Here is a 25742-nt window from a genome sequence, read left to right as displayed (position 1 = left end):
TCATTCTGAATACAGCAAGGGCAACTGGGGTGGACAGCCAGGGAGCAAGGTGGGTGTCAGTGAACGGAAGATTACTAAGGGGTGTTGCCCTGAAGCAACTTGACAGGCTTCTTGCTAAAGGCAGGCTAGGGTGATAAGCTTGAAGGGGGGATAAGGAAGTTCGAGGGTAGGGGATTTCATTAAACTGACTCAGCAGGACACTTTCGGAAACTGGACTACGAGGTCCAAGGACAAGCCCAGGAGCTGGTGTGTGTGCTGCCCAGTCGTGTCCGACTCTTTGCAACCCTGCGGACTACAGTCCGCCAGGCTTCTCAGTCCATGGGATTCTCCAGGCAAGAAGACGGGAGGGGTTGCCATGCCCTCCTCCAGGGGAATCGTCCTGGCCCAGGGATCGAACCCACATCTCTTACATCTCCTGCATTGCAGGTGGATTCTTTACCGCTGAGCCGCCAGCTTCCCAAGGGCTAGGCCTCGTCACAAAGAGGACTCAGAGGAGCCTGACCAAGGAGAGAGTCTTTGTCAACATCAACAACTACTGCAAATTGTAGCAAGGTCATTCTGACGTGTGCACCTGTGGTGAGAACTGCATCCCTATTCCCACAGAGGGTTGAGCCTTGATGTTTCATTTAGACCTTTTCCTGATCTCCTTTCTAGGAGTAACTTCATCATTTGTAAATGGACAGCTTTCTCGAAAGCCTTTTCTTCCTTAGCCTTTTACTGGAGAGTACCATGGTACCAAAAGGGAAGAAGTTAAGACCAAATAATTCATGTTCTGAAGCACATACACTTCAATAAATATTAAGGGCCTGCTGTGTTTCAGACAGTGTTCTATTTGCTGCTGCTGCTGCTAAGGTGCTTCAGTCGTGTCCAACTCCGTGCGACCCCATAGACGGCAGCCCACCAGGCTCCCCCGTCCCTGGGATCCTCCAGGCAAGAACAGCGGAATGGGTTGCCATTTCCTTCTCCAGTGCATGAAAGGGAAAAGTGAAAGTGAAGTCGCTCAGTTGTGTCCGACTCTTCGTGACCCCATGGACTGCAGCCCACCAGGCTCCTCTGTCCATGGGATTCTCCAGGCAAGAGTACTGGAGTGGGGTGCCACTGCCTTCTCCGTTCTAGTTGATGGGGATATAATAGTTAAAAAGCAGACGTGGGACCACCCCTCTTATTAGTAAGGGACATGGTAGTCAAAGAGTATAGTGTCTGTGTGTTCAGTCATGTCTGACTCTTTGTGACCCCATGGACTGTTGCCTGCCAGGCTCCTCTGTCCGTGGGATTTCCCAGGCAAGAAAGCTAGAGTGGGTTGCCATTTCCTTCTCCAGGGGATCTTCCCGACGCAGGGATCGAACTCAGGTCTCTTGTGTCTCCTGCAATGGCAGGTGGATTCTTTACCACTGAGCCACCTGGGAAACCCAGACTATAGTATATCAGGAAATAAACAAGTTAGTTTCTCATAGTGATAGACACTATGCAGAAAATAAAAGAAGGGTATTATAGTGATTTGGGGAATGTTGTGTTAAGGACAGGAGGTTTAAACTGAAATTGTTACTATAGGCTGTTAACTAGTCACGCTCAGATTTGGGATCTAGTAATCCAGACTGGTTCCAAATAGGAAAAGGAGTACGTCAAGGCTGTATATTGTCACCCTGCTTATTGAACTTATATGCAAAGTACATCATGAGAAATGCTGGGCTGGAAGAAACACAAGCTGGAATCAAGATTGCCGGGAGAAATATCAATAACCTCAGATATGCAGATGACACCACCCTTATGGCAGAAAGTGAAGAAGAACTAAAGAGCCTCTTGATGAAAGTGAAAGAGGAGAGTGAAAAAGTTGGCTTAAAGCTGAACATTCAGAAAACTAAGATCATGGCATCTGGTCCCATCACTTCATGGGAAATAGATGGGGAAACAGTGGAAACAGTGTCAGACTTTATTTTTTTGGGCTCCAAAAATCAGTGCTGATGGTGATTGCAGCGATGAAATTAAAAGACGCTTACTCCTTGGAAGGAAGGTTATGGCCAACCTAGATAGCATATTTAAAAGCAGAGACATTACTTTGCCAAAAAAGTCCATCTAGTCAAGGCTGTGGTTTTTCCAGTGGTCGTGTATGGATGTGAGAGTTGGACGGTGAAGAAAGCTGAGCACCGCAGAATTGATGCTTTTGAATTGTGGTGTTGGAGAAGACTCTTGAGAGTCCCTTGGACTGCAAGGAGATCCAACCAGTCCATCCTAAAGGAGATCAGTCCTGGGTGTTCATTGGAAGGACTGAAACTGAAGCTGAAGCTTCATTGAAGCTGACTTTGGCCACCTCATGCGAAGAGTTGACTCATTGGAAAAGACCCTAATGCTGGGTAGGATTTGGGGCAGGAGGAGAAGGGGACGACAGAGGATGAGATGGTTGGATGGCATCACTGACTCGATGGACATGGGTTTGGGTAGACTCTGGGAGTTGGTGATGGACAGGGAGGCCTGGCGTGCAGCGGTTCATGGGGTCGCAAAGAGTCGGACACGACTGAGTGACTGAACTGAACTGAACCCAGGCAGAGAAGTAATGGCGAGTACAAAGACCCAGAGTCAGCGACGAGCTGGGCTTACCTAATGGACAGGAAGAAAACCAGTAGGGGAAGAGCGTTGTAGGCAGTGGTGTGTGGTGAACCTCCTGATACCTATGGAGGTGAATCTAAGGCTTTTAATCTTGAGCAGCTGGCTCAATTATCATTTTAATAGTAAAATTATTAAGACAAGTAAGACTGAGGCAAGTCGAAGGAAGCCTGGAGAATCAAGAGATGCCCATTAGGCATGAAGCTCTAGATAGGCTTTTGGAGCTGGGACTTTGGATCCGTGTTTGTGTGTGTGTGTCTGTTTTTCCCTTCATCTGTGTGTCTGTCTGGTTTTTTCCCTCCCTTCCTCTTCTTTCCACCTGGGCCTTTCCACACAGCAGCTTCAGGGTAACCGCATTGCTTGTGTGCTTGCTTGTTGATCAAAGGCTCCTGGAGTGATCATTCTCAGAGACATCCGGAGACTGCATAGACTTTTCTAACCTAGCTGCAGAAGCCATGCAGCGTCACAGACTCATCAGAGAATCTGCAGCAATGTTCTAAAATAATTACGTTATAGAATCCCTCATATTATTTTCTTTCAAGTTGAGTTATCATTTCCCTTTCAAAGTATTGCTGAACGATAGCTTATCTTTGCAACTATTAATCATAAAATACATGCCTCTTTATATAGTTACATTATTGCCTTAAAACTATAAACCACTTATTTATGCTACACTGGTAGCTCAAAGGTCCTCATATCACCTCTTTCGTTACATAGATACTTCACCGAATCGTGTGACACTTCATCAAATAAAATATTGAAATCAATAGAATTCTTGAGAGTTTTGAAATTCTTTAGGTCTCTAGCCCTATCATTTTTTTTACCCCCAGCCCTATCCTTAAAGGATGTAAGAGGTTTCCAATTGTGGTTGTCATTTATTTGCTAGAATGAGTGCTATATCTGTTGGATGGTAAAATGAAAATTTTCAATTGCTAAAACTCTAAGGACTTTTAAAAGAGTTTATGCCTTGTGTGTTATTTTTGTATTTTGGAAAGAGCATTTTTTTTTTTAAGTTATTTGAGTTTTTTAATTTATTCCTTTTGGTTCAATTCTATTAGAAAGGGAAATAGGATTGTATCTTCTTTTTTATATGAGGATTTTAATAACGCAAGATGTGATTCTTATCCCTTTGTGTTCCACATCCTGGAAGCTTTGAGGAAGGAGTTGTGCCCAGGGATTCTGACTGTTGACTTGGGGTGGGGTCCAGGTATAGGTATCTTTACAGCCCCCCGGAGGATTTTTTTATAAGTCAGATTTAAGACCTCCTCCCCTCGTCTGCCGGATCTAACTCTGGTATTTGCTGATGATAATCTTAGTCTCTGTAACAGGAAAAACAAATGGAAGCCCTGCCTGATGCAGCTGTTTTGGCGACTAGACTTAAAAACACTCTTATCCAGTACCACAACCTTGAAGATGAAAAGTGGCGAGTTGCTAAGAAGACGGTAAATTAATTACATTATTTGTGTTTGGGGTGTATCTTCTAATGAGCTGGTGGATGACTTTCAAAATGGTGTGGAAAAATATGGACCACACTTTAGATGAACGTGCAGGATAGATAAATGTGTCAGTAAAGCTGGTGGTTTAATAGCTCAGAGGAAGAGCAGCAATCCCACACTACTGTCATTCGTTCTTCAGATAATGGACACAAGACGATTCATGGCAATAAGATTGTGAAGAGCAGCCTCTCAGGTCAATCAATAAAACATGTCGTCATCAATTTAAGAAAGTATAGTAATTGATAGTTTGAAATCATTTCAGATATTTTAACAAGCCTGTGAGGATGGTCCATTAGTATCTTGTTTTCACCAGATGACTTAGCCAGACTGTCACATAGGTGACTGTTGACAGAGCCAACCCTAGAAACCAGGACTCTTCCAGTCAAGTGCTTTAGTTGTTCTGATATTCAGAATGTCTTAGGAGATGATCTGGAAAAAGATGTCGGGACAGATATAGGGTAGTACTGTCATAATAGATGTGACTTGCTTAATTTTAAAAAGAGATATGAGCACATTCAGAATTAAATATTTAAGATTTCTATTAGTTCAGTCGCTCAGTTGTGTCCCACTCTTTGCGACCCCATGAATCGCAGCACACCAGGCTTCCTTGTCCATCACCAACTCCCAGAGTCCACCCAAACCCATGGCCATCGAGTCGATGATGCCATCCAGCCATCTCATCCTCTGTCATCCCCTTCTCCTCCTGCCCTCAATCTTTCCCAGCATCAGGGTCTTTTCCAGTGAGTCAGCTCTTCGCATCAGGTGGCCAAAGGATTGGAGTTTCAGCTTCAGCATCTGTCCTTTCAGTGAACACCCAGGACTGATCTCCTTTAGGATGGACTGGTTGGATCTCCTTGCAGTCCAAGGGACTCTTAAGAGTTCTCCAACACCACAGTTCAAAAGCATCAATTCTGCAGCGCTCAGCTTTCTTTATAGTCCAACTCTCACATCCATACATGACCACTGGAAAAACCATAGCCTTGACTAGACGGACCTTTGTTGGCAAAGTAATGTCTCTGCTTTTTAATATGCTGTCTAGGTTGGTCATAACTTTCCTTCCAAGGAGTAAGCGTCTTTTAATTTCATGGCTGCAGTCACCATCTACAGTGATTTTGGAGCCCAGAAAAATAAAGTCAGCCACTGTTTCCACTGTTTCCCCATTTATCTGCCACGAAGTGATGGGACCGGATGCCATGATCTTAGTTTTCTGAATGTTGAGCTTTAAGCCAACTTGTTCACTCTCTTTCACTTTCATCAAGAGGCTCTTTAGTTCTTCACTTTCTGCCATAAGGGTGGTGTCATCTGCATATCTGAGGTTATTGATATTTCTCCCGGCAATCTTGATTCCAGCTTGTGCTTCATCCAGCCTAGTGTTTCTCATGATGTACTCTGCATATAAGTTCAATAAGCAGGGTGACAATATACACCCTTGACGTACTCCTTTTCCTGTTTGGAACTAGTCTGTTGTTCTGTGTCCAGTTCTAACTGTTGCTTCCTGACCTGCATACAGGTTTCTCAAGAGGCAGGTCAGGTGGTCTGGTATTCCCATCTCTTTCAGAATTTTCCACAGTTTATTGTGATCCACACAGTCAAAGGCTTTGGCATAGTCAATAAAGCAGAAATAGATGTTTTTCTGGAACTCGCTTGCTTTTTCGATGATCCTGCGGATGTTGGCAATTTGCTCTCTGGTTCCTCTGCCGTTTCTAAAACCAGCTTAGACTAAATTCTTCAATAATGGTAAATAGATGAGATTGTAATTATGCAAATAGTGGCCAATGAGAGTGCCATTACTGGATCTTAGTGTTTGGGTGTCTTTAAGCTACTGAAAAACCTTTTTCTACGGGTCTGTAATTTAAGTAAGATGTGTAGTACTTTAGGATACAGAAAAAATTCAGATATGGATTATTTGATGGTATGAGTGACTTGTATGTATTTCTTTGAATGTTTCCATGTTTTATTTTCATGCAAAAGCTAATGCTGTAGACTCTATGAAATTGTCAGTTTTATATCCAGGTTGCCACCTATGTAATTATCACTATACACTGTTTTTATTTTTATAGAAAGATGTAACGATTTGGAGGAAACCTTCAGAAGAATTTAATGGATATCTGTAAGTAATTCTTGTAGTTTTACATAGCTCTTAAGATACTGCTAAACTTCAAATGTATACACACATATACTCATGATCACTAAATGATCATTGCCAGTAAAGTTTGGCTTTTGCTTTTAAGATTTTAAACTTTCTGAGAAGAAAATCATGTTATGCATTCAAAGCTTTTAAAATGTCTGTGTCCCTGGTGAATAGAGTTGGTGGTTTTGGGAATCGTAAATGATGGTATAGCAGATAAAATCTTAATTTCTTGTTGTGGTATATAAGATACTTCTAATATTCCTTCTGCATTTATTCAGTACTGTAGCATATTTTGCTCTAAGAATTTGTCTTGCAGAAATCATTGGAAATTAATAATTATTTCAGTACTTGTCTGTTCTGTCACATTACTTAAAACATTAAAAATTATAAACAACCTGGATAATCAGTAGTCGAGGAATGATTAAATTATAAAATGTGCTATTTTACAATCTTTAGAAACCGTATTTTCAGATATTATTTAAAAACATAAAAAAATGCTAAAGATATAATGAAAAGTGAATAAAGCAGAGTACTAAACTGTATGTAGCACAGTCATAGTTTGACTTTAACTATATTTTTATATTAAAATGTTTTTATTTTAACACAAAAATATATACCTCTAGATGGCATTTTTATGTGTGAATTTTTTTTCTTTTTTGCATATAGTAGAGTATGAATTATGTCTTTAACCAGTAAAAAAAAAAAAAAAAAATTGTTTTTTAAAGCCAGTGTAGATAGGTGCCTTGTGTAATTGGAGTGGGATATTCATATTCTGGGGGCTTAGCAGTTTTTAAAATGAAACTATTGACCACACTTTCTATATACAGAATGTTTTGAAGCATATTACCAAAGATAGCATTTCCAGAAAGGTGAGTTGTCCAGTATTGATGAGAAGGACAGGGACAGCAGAGCTGGTTTAAACATTGTGAGCAAGTGTGGCAGTTAATCCTTTAGATCAGTGATTCCCAGCGGGGGCTGAAGAAGTTTAAAAGTGCCTGGGGACACTGTGTGCAGTGATAAAAAAAGAGCTAATACCTGGGCTGAGTCAGAAAGAACAGATAGGTGTTTCTTAGGGAATGAAGGACAGATTCTTATCCAGGCAGAGAGAACTGCACTTACCACATTAACACAGATGGCTTCCAGGTAGATGGGAAACACTAAGAGAGTTTGTTTACAGAATTTAGGCTTCCCTGGTGGCTCAGACAGTAAAGAATCTGCCTGCAATGCAGGAGACATGGGTTCGATCCCTGGGTCAGGAAGATCCCCTGGAGAAAAGAATGGCAAGCCACTCCTGTATTTTTGACTGGAGAACTCCATGGACAGAGGAGCCTGGTGGGTTACAGTCCACGGGTCACAAAGAGTTGAACAGGACTGAGCAACTGACTTTTTTTTTACAGAAGTTCAAGTTGTGTTTATAGTTGGAACATAAAGTATGGGAGTGAGGAGAGTACTTCTGAAGGACTGTTGAATTCTAAGCCAAGGAGTTCGGTTTTGGATTTATCCCCTGCTCAACCCAACCCTCCCAGGTCCTCAAAGGATTTTGCATTTATTATGGTAACAGTTGTGAGAGATAGAAATGAGCGTGGAAAGTTTAGAGAAGAGCTTGTATCCTGGGAGACCATGGCTGACTTCTTAAAGTGTCCCTATGATTGTATACAAAGTTTTGTGACAATGTGTATATTCCTGGGAAGAGATCTGTGGCTTTTTTCAGATTCTTATAGAGTTATATGATCAGAAGAGCTAAAAACTGGTGCAGTATTGAGTTGGGCACAGAGTTCCCAAACTAAGGACACGGCAGGGGAGCTAAAAAGGACAAATGAACTTGAAAGAGATTTGATGGTGATGGTGGTGTCATGATGACAGTGGTGATGATAACTAACATCTGTTGAAACCCACATATTGTTCTATGCACTTAATGTTTAGAAAGTCATCTTGATAAAACATGGTGACTTTCTAGTTCTGACTGTTGGAATGGGGTTAAGAGAAAAAGAAGAGTTGAAGTTGAATCCCAGATTTCTAATTTGGGTGCCTGAATTAATTTGTGTTACCCACCCCTACCCTCTACCCTCATCCCAAGTTAGAGAACCTAGGCAGAAGAGCACATTTAGGATGGAGGGTAATATGAGCTTGAGCTTGAGATATTTGCAAACTGATAAAAAGCTTCAGATGCTTAAAAAAGAGAAAAAAGACCCCCAAAACAATGACAGTTAGAGCCCATCTGTCTCTTTTTCCTTTCTTTCTCACAGGTAACTCCTGTCTTGAAATAGTAGTATTCGTGTTTCATGCTTTGACCATGTGCATGCACGTGTTGCTTTTAGTAATGTGTTTTAAGTTTTTCTGTTCAATGTTTCAGTTTTCCCATGTTGTTACATGTTGATCTGTACTTTCAGTTCTATATTCGTGTACCACAGTGTGTTTATAAATTTGCCTACTGATGAATTTTTAGGTCGTCAATTCTTCTCTGTAGTATGCTTCTTGGTACATGTCTCCTTCTGAACACGTGTATCATTTTCTTGGGTATGTACCTGTTGTCAAACTGTTCTGTAAAGTGGTGATAGCGCTTTGAGAGATGTCATTTTCTTCCATTCAACACTTGTTATTAAGTTCTTAATCTCTGCCAAGGATAGTATCTTGCTAGTAATTATTTGACTATGAGTGATGTTGAGCATCTTTTCTAGGTTTATTGATCTTTCAGGTCAGTCTTGTCCTTTGCCCATCTTTTCTTTGGATTATCTTTATCTCATTGTTTCATCAGTGGTTCCAACAAAGGTCATCTAGTCAAGGCTATGGTTTCTCCAGTAGTCATGTATAGATGTGAGAGTTGAACTAAAAAGAAAGCTGAGTGCCGAAGAATTGATGCTTTTGAACTGTGGTGTTGGAAAAGACTCTTGAGAGTCCCTTGGACTACAAGGAGATTCAACCAATCCATCCTAAAGGAAATCTGTCCTGCATATTCTTTGGAAGGACTGATGCTGAAGCTGAAACTCCAGTACTTTGGCCACCTGATGTGAAGAACTGACTTATTGGAGAAGACCCTGATGCTGGGAAAGATTGAAGGCGGGAGGAGAAGGGAATGACAGAGGATGAGATGGTTGGATGGCATCACCGACTCAATGGACATAAGTTTGAGTAAACTCCGAGAGTTGGTGATGGACAGGGAGGCCTGGCGTGCTGCAGTCCATGGGGCCACAAAGAGTCGGACACAACTGAGCGACTGAACTGAACTAAATCATATATCTTCTATAATAAGTATATGCTGTGCTGTGCTAAGTCACTTCAGTCATGTCCAACTCTTTGCAACCTTATGGATTGTAGCCCACCAGTCTCCTTAATCCATGGGATTCTCCTGGCAAGAATACTGGAACGGGTTGCTGTGCCCTGCTCTAGGGGATCTTCCCGACCCAGGGATCAAACCTTCGTCTCTAAAACCTCCTGCATTGGGTGGCAGGCTCTTTACCACTAGCACCACCTGTTACGGGCTTCCCTGGTGGCTCAGATGGTAAAGAATCTGTCTGCAATGCAGGAGACCCAGGTTCGATCCCTGCGTCAGGAAGATCCCCTGGAGAAGGAAATGGCAATCCACTCCAGTATTCTTGCCTGGATAATCCTGTGGACAGAAGAGCCTGGCAGGGTATAGTCCGTAGGGTCACAAAGAGTTGGACACAGCTGAGCAACTTAGAAGTAGCATCTAAATATATATGTGTTACACTTATATTCTTCCAGTCTGTGACTGGTTTTTAAAGAAATTACTTATTTTGTCATTTATGGTATGCAAGTTTTTAATTTTAATCATCTTGTGTTATTTCTGTTTTATGTATTCAAATAATCTTCCTGTATCCTGAGGTTACAAAGATGGTAACTTACATAATTTTCTCAAAGTTTAAAAATTTTACCTTTTATATAGTGGTATTTAGTCTATCTGGAATTGTCTTGGCTGATGTGAAGCAAGGATTCAGATTTATTTTCTCTGTTAGGATAACTATTGAATCCATACACCATTTATGAAATAGTACATCTTTTTCCTACTGATATGGAATGCCACCTTTGACATATGTTAAGTTCTGCTATTATTCATGAGTCAATCCTGGGTGTTCTATTCCTGGGTGACCTATTTTTCTATTCCTAATAAAAAGTTTCTGAAAGTCAGGCTAAAACATGCATATACTATTACCATGTTAGAGCGTATCTGAGAAAAGAACAGCATAGAAAGTAATCGAAGCATTACGGTGTTCTGCAGACTGTTCTTGGCTACACCGTAACGTGAAGGTACTTTACTATGTTCGTGATAATGCACAGGATAGCCTTCAGAGCTCTTGGTAGATCTGAGGACCTTTCAGAGTACATTCTGATGAAATAATTGATAGAACCTAATTTATCAGACAAGTTGTAAGGATTTACTCTTTTCAAAAAATCTTCACTAAATTTTACTTTTTTGAAGTGAACTCTGAACTATGAGAGCATACTGAAATTTTTCATTCTAATAGCTTTTGACTTTAATATTTTTTCTCCAGCTTCAAAGCCCAAGGTGTTATAGATGATGTTGTCAATAGTGTAATAGACCATATACGCCCAGGTCCCTGTCGCTTGGATTGGGACAGCTTAATGACCTCTTTGGATATTTTGGAGCACTTTGAAGAGGTATTTGTTTTGAAACATTACTTCGGATTGTGTGTGTGTGTGTGGTGTGTGAGACTGTGTGCACGCGAGTGCTCGAGTGCACGTGAATGTGTATACACACTTGCATTCACTATTACATTCATTGCTTTGAGACTAAGTAGTCATGGCAAAGATCTCTTAACAAGTGTTAGTCAGAACTGAGTTTGTTTTTTGCAATAGCTTAATCTTTTCTGCTTAAGAAAATTATGTCTTGAATTGTAAAACTTTGAGGTTCTGAAATCTAAAATTCTGAAAATATCACCATTATATTCAGTTTTCCAGGTAATAGTATGTAGATTTTCCATTAATATTAAGCCAAAATCAAAGATAAAAATGCCACCTTTGGTATTAAAGAATTATATAACCAAAATGGCTTATTCTGTTTTATTAATTCATTTCTTGCCATGTTTGTTTTAATCAAAGTATTTGTGGATTTTATCTTGCACATCTACAGTCTACACTGCCTGCTTCCACTTATCATATAGGATACGAGGTGACTATTTTGAAAGAGAGATTTGGATTCTGGGTAACTTACCTCTGTATTTTGATTGTGTATCCTGCACGTGTCCATATAAAACAGTGAGATCCAGAATAGATTTCTGAATCTGTTAGAATCATTGTAAGAAATATTGTTAGTAATCATTATAACACATTTTAAGTGAGTGTTAATGTTTTACTACAGGTTAACTTACATGAGTCTGTGTCTGTGTCTGTGTTTCCTGTAGTACTAACAGCTGTTTGCTGTTCTCTTTCAGAATTGCTGTGTGATGCGTTACACAACTGCGGGTCAGCTTTGGAATATAATCTCCCCAAGAGAGTTTGTTGACTTCTCCTATACTGTGGGCTATAAAGAAGGGCTTTTATCCTGTGGTAAATGTCTCAAAACCTCTTACTTTCTCTGTTTGTTTTAAATTTTGAGTTTTCTAGGCTGGATATTTCTTTCTACATAAGATATATTTTCAACCTTCATGGTGGTTTTATAATCAATAAGCTTGGTTTGCAAATGCTAAACCTTAGGGATGAAAGTAACAATATCAAGAAGGGTTTTGCAGTCTTTCTGATGAGTTTTTGTTCCCCATTACATAGAATCCTTCATGTGATAGCTAACAAATATGGATCGCACGACTGCCTCTAAGAAAGGAATCTAGTCAATGGATTTCCTTCTAAGTCACTCTCAAGAAACAGCTTCTTAGTCATATACTCTAAAAAAATACGCTCGGCATGTGCTAGAATATTTTTCCTTGCTTGATCTGTGTAGCATTTTTCTTTTCAAATTTAAAAATACTATTAGAAATGCTTTTGAAAATACATCTGTAGGTAAATTAATGTTTTTGTATGTACAGTGTATATTTGAGTTGGCAGTTTTAGGTACACATCTCCCTGTTTACTGTTAGTCATCAGAACCAGGTTGGATATGGCAGTGCCTGTGGGAAGCAAGGGTGGCACCGCAGGTTTGAATCTTGGTACCCGGGGCCCCGCCGTGACAGGAAGGTTCATGGTTTTCAGGGAGTTACCAAGATGACATGCCGTTTATTCTGAAGGGATTAGAACTTTCCCTATTACACATCTACCAGGCTCTGTCAGAATTCCACTTGGTAATTATCTTTTTCATTCTTCCACAATCACTCTCGGGGCTTAATTTTCATCTACATGGATAATATTTAAGCAATCTGATAATATTTATAATGAGAGTTTTAGATTAATGTCAGTCATTGCTATTAATAGTGTTATTTTAAATTGCCTTGTAGGGATAAGTCTTGACTGGAGTGAAAAGAGATCAGAATTTGTTCGTGGATATAACCATCCCTGTGGTTGGTTTTGTGTTCCTCTTAAAGAGAGTCCAAGCCGGAGTCTTTTGACAGGCTATATTCAGACGGATCTGCGTGGAATGATTCCCCAGTCTGCAGTAGATACAGCTATGGCAAGCACTTTAATCAACTTCTATGGTGATTTACAAAGAGCCTTACAAAAGGCATAATATGTTTAAACTTACAGTAGTAGTGTATTCCCCGAATCAACTCCGTCTCTTAGCTGCATGGCTCGTAAAAAATCATCCTTCCCTCTCCTGCATAACCTGTAGAAAATTTTGAGGTGTTTTTGGTTTATTTTATTCAGAAAGTAAATAGCTAGCTAGAGTGAGCATCTCAGTTTTCCTAAACAGTTATTTACATATTGTTTGGAATGGTAGTGTGTCGAGGAATGGAGGGTATGAGAGAAATTCACCAAAAAGTAGATATAGTTCTTTGACATAAACTCACAAGAAATTGAATAGTGCCTCAGTAGGAGTATTTTGGCTGCTTAAAAATTAGAAAAAGCCAAGCTTCTTGCTGGTAGGTTAAAATAACCTGTTTTAGAGCTTTATCAGCATTTTATAAAAGTCTTAACTTTGGGGGAAGTTAAATGTTAGTGCTTTACTCCATGTATGCTCTGAGTCTAATATCTTGGATAAAGAAAAAATGCTTTTCTCTACACTTCCCAAACATTAACTTCACTGTCTATTGACTGGAACTACTTTAAATATTGAAAATATCAGAAATAAGAATAGGTATCCTAATACAATGCAATTCAGTTTTGATACCTAGATAACAGTATTTTGTAGATATCTTTAAAAATATATTTGTATCTTTATGTGCTTTTATTTGGGGAGTCTTAAAAGCCTTTATGCATGAATAAGACTGCAAAAAACTGCCAGATATGTGCTGGGATACCACATTGATTGAGCAATATTCGGGGTTGGGTGAAATGGGTGGTGGTATCCAGTACTAACCAATAGAGAATCATCTTTTTAGAAAGTTAGGTTCGATGGATGTTTTGTACCTGTCTGAGTTTTAAATGTGTCACTCAACTCATAAATTACTCACTGTGTCATACACATTCACAATTGTGATGTAATTTCAGTCTGGAACTATAACAAATCCATTCATAGATTTATATAAATGCCTGGATGAGTCATTTTATAGCTAGAAGGGGCTGTAATATGTTCCTTGATTCTGTGGCTACATTAAATGAACATTCCTGAATGATTTTACTATTCCACGTGCTCTTTGGCATTTGCACTGTCCACCTAGTTTACATGTAAGTTGAGAACTTGAGGGGACTCAGTGTGTCTGTGCAAATTTTTGTATTTACCTTTGTGTATATGCACACATCTTGAAATCCATTTCAATATTCAGTGTGAGTTATTTATGTGTTATTATTACTATTCCCACTGTTTCATTTTCTCTTCTTTCTTTTTGGGTTAATGTGTGATAAATTGAGCTGTGGAAATAATATTAATATTTACTAGATAGACCTCAAAGTGGACTTCGCTGATGGCTCAGACAGTAAAGAATCTGCCTGAAATGCAGGAAACCTGGGTTCAATCCCTGGGTCAGGAAGATTCCCTGGAGAAGGGAATGGCAACCCACTCCAGTACTCTTGCCTGGAGAATCCCATGGACAGAGGAGTCTGGTGGGCTACAGTCCATGGGGTCGCAAAGAGTTGGATATGACTGAACAATGCTTTCACTTTAGACCACGAAAACCACAAAAACATATTATGGTTCAGTTGCATGAAGGTGTGATCTGTATTTTACTTTCCTGTGTTTTCCTGAGTGTTAAATAAAGCATAACTCATACTTCTTCAGACCCATTTGAAAATAGAAAAAGTAGAGTTGATTTATTTTTATTTTTTTGCTATTGGAGATAATGTTCAAAACAAAAGGTGGCAGTACCATTACATCCACAGTGACTAATCTCACAAATTTTAGATTAAAAATAATTTGTTTCAAGGTCTGATAGAAGCAATGCAAAAAATGATCTTATATTCTTAACTTGAAATTTATTAATCACCAATGTTTTTCCAGGTTGACTACCCAGATTTTTGAGTTGTTGAATTCCTCTGCTACTTCTTTTTGTTGCAATAAGGAAAAAAAAACTGAGCAGTTTAACTTTCAGCTTCCCTTGGGAATTGTTAAATGTTAGTTTTGACTTAATCTATTGTCTTTTATTTGGTTTTAATAGTGTAGAGTAGGAGGTTCCTTATACTCCAGTGTTCTGTCTAGCATGGCAAAATACCAGCAGGTGTCCAACTATAGGGTGTGCCCAGATTGGGTAAGGTTGCAACAAGATGTATATTACAATAAAGGCTATTTTTGCCTAAGCTGGGTACTGCTAAAGGCAAATAAACTGTCCACTCTCAGCTACTGTCTGTTCTCTTGGTTTTTATAACTTATACCTCCAACTAGTGATTCCATAATCCACTCTTGAATGAGAATCCTTGCAGGTAACAGACCCTCATGGAAAAATGTATTTGCAATGTTGAGCCATCTGATGGATTGAAGGATCATATTCGAATTACCTGCAATTTACATACAGCTTCTGGATGGTACTTCTAGACGTGTAGCTATTACCACAGTTCAGTTTTTGAACATTTCTGTCATTCAAAAGATCTGTTTTACCTGTTTGTTGAATCAGATATAAACAAAGTTTAGCACAGTTGTTAGTATACAGAAGATGATGAAAAAGAGCAGGTTTTGTTTGGTCTTGTACTCAAGAGTAGAGGTGTATTTGATTCTAAGCTCAAGAGCCTTGTGATAATAGGTTACATATATTATGTCAAATACCATAATGATATGAAATTTAACAATATGAGTTGGGATTAATATTAACATGTGTAATAGAATCTGCTGTTTCTGTAGCAGTGCCGTAGAATAGAAAAATAATTTTTGTAGCAGCCACATTAAAAAATTAAAAGAATCAGTGGAAGTTAATTTTAGTAGTATAGTTCATTTCACTCAGCATATCCAAAATATTATCATTTCAATGTGTAATCATTATAAAAATCTTTTAAGATAGCTTACATTCTTTCGTACTGATTTTTTGATTTATGGTGTATATTTTACTAATTTGGGCTAGCCACATTTCAAGTTAATTTTAATAACTTAATAATACACATGTTCTGTACTAATCTACATATTAATTTGTCTTTCTATAAGATGTAGTAGAGAATTTCCTAGAATCACTCTCAAGTACAAAATCTTTTCTGGTCTCTGAAGCCTTCAGTGCTTGCTAAATGTGAACTTCTTAACATTAGAAATAAATCAGTTAGAAATAAATATCAATTGTCAATAAAATAAAATTATAGCTCCAAATATTTCCCTTTAAAGATAATGAACTTTTCATAGGACTGTTGATGAAATGAAAGAATATAATCTGCCTTGTAGTAATGTGGTTATTTTCTCTAGCTTATAGCTAGTTTGTCTTAGAAACACATGTATGTAGGAGATATTTGGCATAGTACTGTTTTCAGTACATGATACCTATTTTTTTTAAGGAAGTTAGTTTCATACAAGAAGATAATTTATCATAAGTGATACTTTTGGATGAAATGTTAATTTGTATTGTTAATCTTTGATTAATCCTTGAAATTTAACAGAATACTCAGCAATAATAATTATGAGAATTTAGTGTTCTGCAGTTATGTGTAACATAAACTGCTAGTTGTTAAAGACAGATTGTTCATGTTAAAATTCTCTTCATGAAAAATTCTCTTCATGAAAATTCTCTTCATTGTTCATGTTCAAATTCTTTGTTGTTCACTGAGGTTGGATGTATTTGAAACTAGATTTCTGTATGTAAAAATATCTCCCGATAAAAAGATGCCTTTCTTTTCTCTCCTTTCTTTTGCCTTCCTAACTGAAGGACATTTTATCAACACTCAGGTTGAATTAAATTAACATCTCAAGCTAAAAACTCTGTGATTGCAGTTGCCTCTGGAGAAGATAGGAAACACTGCCCGGTGCAAGCTCCTAATGTCTGTTGAGCTTGTACGTGTGAATAATTCCCTTTGATGTAGAGAAAAGCTTTACCTGTTTACTTTTAAGAACACACTAGCATCATTTGAATCAGTTGTTAAAATCCAGTTTCTTTTAACTAAGTCGATACTGTGGATATCACAACCCTGTGCATGCATTAACAGAACCCAGGGACGCTAGACTGACCTACACTCTGTGTTACATAATTACTTGTCCAGTCTGTCCCCCATACCTTTCTTCTTCACCTTTCAGAAGGAGGGGATGGTAGGATCTGAGCTTAGAAGAAACATTAGATGAATCCCAGAGCACAGGAAATTGAAATAATATATTTATTGTTTTGTTGTTTCCAAAGATTTTACATGTATGGTTAAATAAAAATTCATTCCTTGGAATTCAATAAAAGCTGTATACTGTATATAGATTTTTTTAAGAAGTTTGTATTTCTTTTATGAGCCAGTATTTCAAACTGGAACCTTTGTTAAACTAATAAGAGCATGTATTAATAAAATGTAATTTATTAAATTTCTATGAAATATATCAATAAAATTTCTACACACTCTTGTACTGATTGTTGATACTTAGTTGCTTTAACCTTATTTGAATTTAAAGTATGTAATTTAGCTTCTTGAATTCTTACAAAAGAAAATTACCGGCTGGAAAACTGAGATTAATAATGAACATGCTAACCCTGCCAATGTCATATAATATTAGTCACAATGCTGCTGATTTTTGATTTGCTGTTACATAGCAAGGGTGATATATTCTACTGTTACTACAGTAACATGTAGGTAAGGCTTATTGTACACATTTTAAAATAATTGTATTGATTAGCAGTTGTGATTTCACATGGAGTTGAAAAAAGCTGGAAGTAACTACAAAGGAACTGTTGATCTATATTGTAAGAAAGTAGTTACAAATGCTGTGAGAACTAAGCAATAGGAAATATGACCATTTATTAAGTGGTTTAAACAGAGTCAGGAATCCCTGGCAGTCTGGCAGTGGTTAGACTGTACTGTCCTGAGGGTGCGGGTTTAATCCCTGGTTGAGGAACTGAAAGTCATTCAGTTATGTCGACTCTGCAACCCCATGGACTGTACAGTCCATGGAATTCTCTGGGCCAGAATACTGGAGTGGGTAGCCTTTCCCGTCTCCAGGGGATCTTCCCAACCCAGGGATTGAACCCAGGTCTCCCACATTGTAGGCGGATTCTTTACCAGCTGAGCCACAAGGGAAGCCCAAGAACACTGGAGTGGGTAGCCTAGCCCTTCTCCAGAGGATCTTCCCGACCCAGGAATCAAATTGTCTCCTACGTTGCATGCCGATTTTTTACCAACTGAGCCATCAGGGAAGCCCAAGATCCAGTAAGACACAAGGCATGGCAAAAAAAGAACAAATAGGGAGTTGTTTTCCTCATTTAAGAAAGTCTGGATATTGGTAATTATTAGCGTTTATCATCAGCTCAAGGATGTCAGTGTTTCTGCAGTTTGCATCTTTCCCTCCGATATGATAAAGGGACCAACTAGCCCTGGACATTGCACGTGCAGGTAAGGAAGGAACGGGGAAGGCACGGTACTATTCATCTGGCTCTTACCAGGAAAGGAAGTGCTTTTCCAGAGCCTCCAGTAGCTTTTCTTTGTAGTGGTCCGGGTCACGTGACTACCCCTAGCTGGGAAGGCAAGGATTTCCAGCCTCTTGGAGAGAGTGTTGGTAACGACTCTGGCTGGCCAATCATAGCATCTCCATGGGCCACCTCTGGAAATTGTATGAAGTTCCTTTGAATGTCAATGGGGAAGTGATAGACACACCAAGTAGAGATGAAAATTCCCAAGTAGGCATTCACTCTGTCGTGAAACATTCACTGGACACCTTCCATATGTCAGATGCTACACAGTATCCTTAACTCAGGTAATGAGGTGATAGAGCTTCCTCAGTAGGTTGTTATTAATGGTTTATGTCACATGGCATCCAATGTGAATGACCTTTGTTCATATTATATCGTTTCCACTTCTTGGAGCAAAGGGTCCACTATGGATGACGACTTCCATGCCAGGAGACAGAAAATTGCTGGAAAACATGAACTGCAAACCTGTCCTTGGAGATGGAGTGTGGTCCATGTCACTAGTGTTACCAGCTGTACAGGCGATTAGTGGGGTGTAGTATTCTGCCGAAAGAAAACACGGAAGAAGCGTAGTGTACAAACACCACATGGGCTTTTTACTCATTATTTGGATGGTATTTTCTTTACCAGGAGCTTTACCTTCCTACTTAGGTTTTGCTTTAGTGACATACCTTAAGTATAAGCAGATGATTTTTTATTAAAGGAAGTAGTCCAGAGATTGTGCAAAACAGGCTGAAATTAAAAAATGTTTCATATTGTCAAAAATGGACTTGCAGAAGTTTTTTTTTTCCTCTAGCATTTCCTTTAATTAAGAAGTCGTTGTTTACGTAAGGATTTTGGACCTAGTAGTAGTTGGTAGCAAGCTGCAATTCTGAGAGGGAACCTCACTGAAATATTACGCCTTCCCCTCAAATATTTTACACAAATGTTTGCTAACTGATTGGATGGCCAAGCTCAAGAAAAACTTTCAGATCTTTTCACAACTCTTGTTGCTAACAATCAGTGTCTTAAGAGTGAAAATAAATGATTTTCCCTTTCATCCTCAGGTCCTGTAGGTTTGAAAGAATCATATGAAGGGACCACTGCGTCTCATTTGGCCTGACAATTCGACATTAGGCTTTTTTCCTTAGGATAGATTTCCCCAAACTCAGAAAAGCTTTCTGTAGTGTTTCCGAGAAAAAAATAGTTGAGACTGGATTATTATGCAACTATCATAAATGTCTGTGAAGATTATGCAAAAAATGCTTTCTATAGTAATAGTTGTTGTTTTGTCACTAAGTTGTGTCCAACCCTTTTGTGATCCCATAGCCCGCCAGGCTCCTCTGTCCATGGGATTTCCCAGGAAGAATACTGGAGTGGGTAGCCTTTCCCTTCTCCAGGGGATATTCCCAAGCCAGGGATGGAACCCAGGTCTCCTGCTTGGCAGGTGGATTCTTTACCCTGGGAAGCCTGTGCTATAGTGATATATAGGCTGATACAAAACAGTTGCAATATGATAAAGGCTGTAAGAACTAACGCTAGATAAAAAAGACAGTGCTTGTCTTTGAAAGAATTCTTGTGGTAATTTTGTACTTTTCTGTATTTTCTGTTTTTTATAATGAAAATCAGTTTTTATATGAATTTCTGCCTTGACTTGGGTGAACTGACTTCTCAGTTGTGAGAGCACTGGACTAGGAGATGGGCAGCCCAGATCTCAGCCACTAACAGATCGTGGATAAGTCATTACCTCTGTGGCTGTTACTTCTTTTTAATAAAAGGAGCTTGTTGGGTTCAGTGAGTACAAAGCTCCTCTTTTAACTTTATGATTTTATGACATCATTATATAATATTAAAAATGCTGTGAAACCCAGGGTATAATTATATCTGAGAGAATGGAAAAACACTCGAGGAACGCAACTCCACATTTCAGATATACGGAAACGTCCTCTGTGCCACTCTTGAATTGTGCTAACATTTAAAACCACAGGATACAAAGTATTGGCGGGCTCTTCGATGATTTATTATCATACTGTACATGCAGACTGCTTTACACAGTTCCCAGCAGTAGGTACATGCTGCTTTTGGCATGCTCTGACACACCTGAGAATAACGCGGGCCTCGCTAAGGTCATTCCGACGGTTAGTCTCCTGACATCCATTTGCTCGCGTCACGCGTGCTCTGTTACGCTCCCGGGAAACATCAGGAAATTAGCATTTGAACCGCTGCACTGGGTCGTCCAACCTGAGTCCGGGAGGCGGCCGGGCGGCCGCGCTCTCCGCATCCCCCGGGCTGGGCGCCGAGTCTGGGCTCCTGTGTCTGCGGAGCCCGGACGCCACGCCGTCTCGGCCCCTGAAGACCGAGGGCAGCTCGGTCAAAGGCAAACGCGCGGGACTCCGATGAATTCTCTACAGACAGTCTCCATATTTACACTTATGGCCAGGGCAAACTTACACGTTTACCTAAAAAATACTGTAATGGATCTTTGTATTGAAGATCAATAGCACCGTTTTGACAGGTTTTAAAAATGAAATGTTGGCAGCTCTCCTTCTGGCGCTTTCAATCAGAAATTGGGAAGGCAGCTATAGTCTTGGCTGTGAAAACTGAAATCTTGACACTTGTTCTTTGTCCTTTCAAAGGACCTGTTTTGGCTAATGGCTTGCGGTCTAAACGCCTGCAGATGCAGGTTTCCTGTCTAAAGTGGTTTTCCATTCTTTCACCTAATCCTCCACACTGCCGTGAGCTGCTTAGGTCCTTAGTCCAGAAGACTCAACAGTAAGGTGATACAGACCACTCCTCTACAATAACTAGAGAAGGCATATAGAGAACGCCACCTCAGTCTGAAAACCCTCGTAGGACGTATTCCTTTCTCAAATGCCTGCTCACCTGTGCTGTGTCCCCACAGCATCTGTCTTAGCCTCCCTTCCATCACTCAGAAGACCGTCAGCCTTTGTCCCTTCCTTCCTTTCATTCACCCTGAGAAACAATAAGGCATTTACTAATCACAGACATTATCTGAAACAAGCAAAGTGGCAAGATGCCTAAAAGTATATATACTGTTACCTATTTTTTTAAAAGTTTCCTGAAGATGGATGTAAAATACGGCCTGCCAGTGAGTGGTATAGAAAGGAAATTCCAGAAGGGTGTATTAAGGGGCGAAACAGAGAGAGCGAGAAGAAAGGCCTTCACAGGACCAGCTTGGTGTTTGGGGAAAGCAGCTCTGAAGAGTTTAAATTCCGTTGTCTGAGGCTTAGCACAGGTTATCTTTTGAAGTCTAAACTTCCAGGTATAATTCTATCTCAGATCTCACAGGACGTGCCCTTTCAGGTCAGATGATTTTTTTTTTTTTTTTAGGTCAGATAATTTACAAGGTTAAAATAGCTACAAAAGCAGTAACTTTGATGTGGGCCTCTGTTGGCAAAGATTTAACAAGTGGTTAGGTCTAGAGTCATGGGGAGTTACTCAGATACTGGAGTTTTGCCAAATTACTCACGTAATTACTATCATCCTTTACTATGCTTTGTCAGTGGAGACCTAGCCAATGCAGTTTGTGCTTTTAGTGACTGAGGCTTTGTTTCAACTGGTGACTTGCAAAAATGTCTGTATGTGTTGGGTGATTTTTCTTCTGCTTGGGGTGCACCAAGTCAGCCAGGTATGTAGATCACAGAGGGCTAGATGCTGAGGGACCGCTGCACAGGTGTCTATCCAGAGTAAGAAAGGGGAGAGGGAGCCTGTCTGATTCAGCTTTGCACACGATCGAGACTTACGCAGACTGAGCAACACTTCCCTGCAGATTCAGCCTTTCATACCCAGCACTGTTCACATTTCTCCACTCGGTACATTTCTCAGCCAAATATCCTGCCTTCCTCCTCCCTGCGTACAAACCTTATCCTCATCCATCATGTTTAGCTGATGTTCCCAGGAAGCTTTCCTTGATCATTCTAAGCAAGGAGCTTTCACTGCCTGCCTCGATTGAGCACAGGCTATAGATATAGTTGTGTTTTCTCTTCAACTACAAAGCTCACTCCTAGAGGGCAGCATGGGTTTAATTCAACTCTCTTTCACCGTACGTAATTGTTTTTCAGTGAAAGTTTATTGGGGAAGCGGGTTCCAGGCATGGTCTGCTCCTAGAAAGCTTCAGAACCACTAAATCATTTCATTAAAGTGTGTTTGCGACAGAGGCCTAATAGTCCCTAAACACAGTTTAACATTATTCTTGGAGGAAAATTACCTATTGGCTTTGGTTTATTCATTTCTAAGGGAAGCTGGTGACCCAGATATTGAGCGAGATTTAAAAATGATAAGCTTAATTCACTAACAGCTGCCCTCAAACTCTGAGCAGTTGAGGCAAACGGGAGGCGGGAGCGTGGGGTCCGGTCTCCTGTCAGCTTTCCCCTCGTCCGCTCCAGTCAAGTCTCCTCCTGCTCACACCAACGGTGAGGGGCTGGCAGACAGCTCGTCTCTTTCTTCCTGAGTTCTATAGTGAATCCCAATGGCTATATCGTATTGATTGCTGCAACAGTTTAAACAGAACAATATGTTATTTAATTAGAGTCATGATATAATTTCAGGTATTCCTAATAAGAAGTTGATAATAGGTCTTCTACTCAACATCTCATTTGTAACCTTTCGGCTAGAGATGTTCAAAGTCAAACACAAAGGTCGCATGTACCTACACCCTCAGTATCTGGGCTCCCTGCTTCCCTGAAGGCAGGTGAAATGAACAATTTCTCTGTGACAGAAATAGATTAAGAAAAGGGGCTCTCTTGGATTTCTAAATAAGTAAGAAAAGGAAGGGAAAGCATTTGTTCAAAGCCTTCTCTTTTCGAAGAAATGAAATATATGACGTTCAGAAAAACACAGGGATTGTAAAGTAAAAAGTTAGCTGTTTGCCTGCTTCCTGAGCTATAAATGAGCGAGTCAATACTGAATTATAACCAAGTCGATTCATACGCTAAACTTTTTTCAGGAATGATGCCCTTTTGAATTTTAGTTCTGTAGGGAAAGTTTACTAAGCCGCACTTCCAGCAAAATTACTGCTGTGAATAATTATTCACAGAAGTATTGTTCTCCACAGAAACAAACTTGTCCTAACTTCCTAAGAAGCAAATGGGAATGAGAAGTCTATGCTAAGGAGAAGAAGTCTGGAGTATGGGGATCTGTATTCCTAGCTGTTACCAAAGAGGCAGGGTGCCAATGAAAAACCAGGGTCATCAATGTTTTCTGTAAAGGGCCAGATAAACATTTTAGGCTTTCCATAGTCTCTGTTGGAACCGCTCCAACGTGTCCTAGTAGTGTGAAAGCAGCTACAGCCAAACTATAACTAAGTGAGCATGGTTGTGTTCTAATAAAACTTTATTTATAAGTAAATAGGCCTCTGGTGTATTTGGTCCATGACCCATAGTTTGCCTGACTCTTAGAAAGCTGATCTTTGGAGATTTTAAGTCTATTTCCGTTCGTAATTATGTGGAAATTATTTTTTAAAAATGCACATCTAAGTTTTATGTGTATATCACAAAGACCACAGATAACAGAATGATGGCATTCAAATAAAAAAAAAGAGTACTAGCCTCTAACTTGTCTAAGAATGCTCTTTGCGTGATACCCATATTTCATTGAACATAAGGAGTTAAACCCCTGTCACCTGTCTGCTGATCTCACTCAGTAAACTCAGTGTCCGTCAGTGTGAGCCACTCAGTCGGATCCAACTCTGAGACCCCATCGGCTGTAGCCCGCCAGGCTCCTCTGTCCATGGGATTCTCCAGGCAAGAATACTGGAGTGGGTTGCCATGTCCTCCTCCAGGGGATCTTCCCAACCCAGGGACTGAACCTGGGTCTCCTGCATTGCAGGCAGATTCTTACTGTCTGAACCCCCAGGGAAGCCCCCAGGAAATGCACAGGACATTTTTAAACGTCCAGGAAAGCAGAGCGACATCAGTCAGACGTGGAATGCATGACTACTACGTTGTTTGGACCTGATTAGTTAATAAACGGGCTTGTTTGGACCTGATTAGTTAATAAACGGGCTTGTTGGCGATTCTGTCAGCCTGCTGGGGGGCCTTGAAAATATTACTGAAATTAGGGGTTGTTGTTCAGTCGTTCAGTTGTGTCCAACTCTTTGCCACCCGGTGGACTGAGGCATGCCAGACTTCCCTGTCCTTCACCATCTTCCAGAGTTTGCTCAAAAGGGTGTGTGAATATAAACATTTTGGGAACTTTGGAAGTAAGTAACAATCTTGACAAAAAATGTAAACAGAATCATAACTCATGAATATGCTATTTGCATTCTACTATATATTAGCTGCATGATAGGCTATAAAATAAGTTAAAAAGAGGCAGTTATGAGGTGACAGTTGTCACTTTAAAGTCCTTCTTACTTGTATCCATTACAAACCAGATTAACTACCATACCTGTATTGAGAGAAGTATAAAGGAAGGACAAACCTAAATTTTCATCATCCGCAACTGACTGTCAGAGCGCTTAGGGAAAACAACAGCTCTCAAAAATTCGAACGTGAAGCCTATTGTATTTGCGTAACCCAAAATAATCTTTTAAATGGAAAATAAATATTATTATATAATCTGATGAAGATTAAGCATGTCATTGTTAACAAAATGAATCACAGTAAAGATAACACAGATATAAATACTGCATGTCCATGGGTATTCCAGGTCATTTTTCAAAATGTGCTGGAAACAATTATTTAAGAAGACCAGCATGATTTTGCAGTCTTAGAATTGCTATTTGGAGCTTCAAACTAAATTCTGGCCACCAAGGGCTCCACATGCCTTCAGCCAGTCTGGGATGCTTTCTAGGATCTTAGAGGACTTCAGTTTTGAAAGGCAGCTTGATGGCCACAGGGATGAAACAAAACATTGATCTGGGACAAGTGGTAGCAAACCGAGTCTTGAGAAGAGCAAATGAGTGGTGAGATGCTGTTGTCCATTACAGACTATGGCGCTGTACCAATATTCAAGCAGCATCACTGGAAGAGGTTTTCTCCCATTTGGCTCATTTGAGCTCAACCAAGTCAGATGCCTGGAGTCTTTGCTAGAGCAATGCTTATTCCTGCCAAGGACTCAGATGGTCTGTTCTCATGGCAACATTTCTCTCTTGTCCTAGGTGGACCCCGGGCCAGGTGACAGGGAAAAGACTGAATCTTGAGGTTAAGATCATGCAATCAAACCTTCTAGAGTACACCACCGAGTGTGTGAAAATTAGAATTTTTAACAAGCCAACATAAATTAGTCAAGTTTGTTACTGCTCTCCAAGATAAGTATATAAATGGTTGGGCTTTATGAGCTGAGACTATATTATCTGATCTCAGATGATATTTGAAAGTAATAATGACAAAAACTGGCCTTTAATAGACCAGGATACAGAAAGAAGAAATGCTAAACTAGGTTAACATGGGTGGATAGCTGATATCTCTCCAGTGATATTTTAGGTTCTTTTTTCTATTTGTCAAG

The 25742-nt window shown here is 39.7% G+C and overlaps 1 protein-coding gene across 14 annotated transcripts in view; it reads left to right on the top strand.

Moving 5' to 3' along the window:
• The window catches only part of STARD4 (StAR related lipid transfer domain containing 4), a 33135-nt gene that overhangs the window by 5307 nt on the left and 2086 nt on the right, over nt 1–25742 (top strand). For 2 of the 14 annotated variants that reach the window (XR_014056995.1, XR_014056994.1), the window contains exons 2-8: nt 427–576; nt 3930–4043; nt 6158–6207; nt 10740–10866; nt 11640–11754; nt 12633–12805; nt 25396–25549. Coding sequence is in view for 11 of the 14 variants with exons in the window: in XM_081501526.1 (XP_081357652.1) it covers nt 3939–4043; nt 6158–6207; nt 10740–10866; nt 11640–11754; nt 12633–12862 (627 nt within the window). In the remaining 3 variants the exon portion in view is untranslated. Of the gene's footprint in view, nt 1–426; nt 577–3929; nt 4044–6157; nt 6208–10739; nt 10867–11639; nt 11755–12632; nt 17241–25395; nt 25550–25742 lie in introns of those variants that run through there. The other 12 variants (XM_081501526.1, XM_081501527.1, XM_081501523.1 and 9 more) reach the window with 9 other exon arrangements.

This window comes from Giraffa tippelskirchi, chromosome 6, assembly GCF_054371585.1.
Source record: "Giraffa tippelskirchi isolate mGirTip1 chromosome 6, T2T-mGirTip1v1.2.pri, whole genome shotgun sequence".
Classification (NCBI taxonomy): domain Eukaryota; kingdom Metazoa; phylum Chordata; class Mammalia; order Artiodactyla; family Giraffidae; genus Giraffa; species Giraffa tippelskirchi.
The sequence above is the reverse complement of the archived record's forward strand: the minus strand, read 5'-3'. Positions and strand labels throughout refer to the sequence as shown.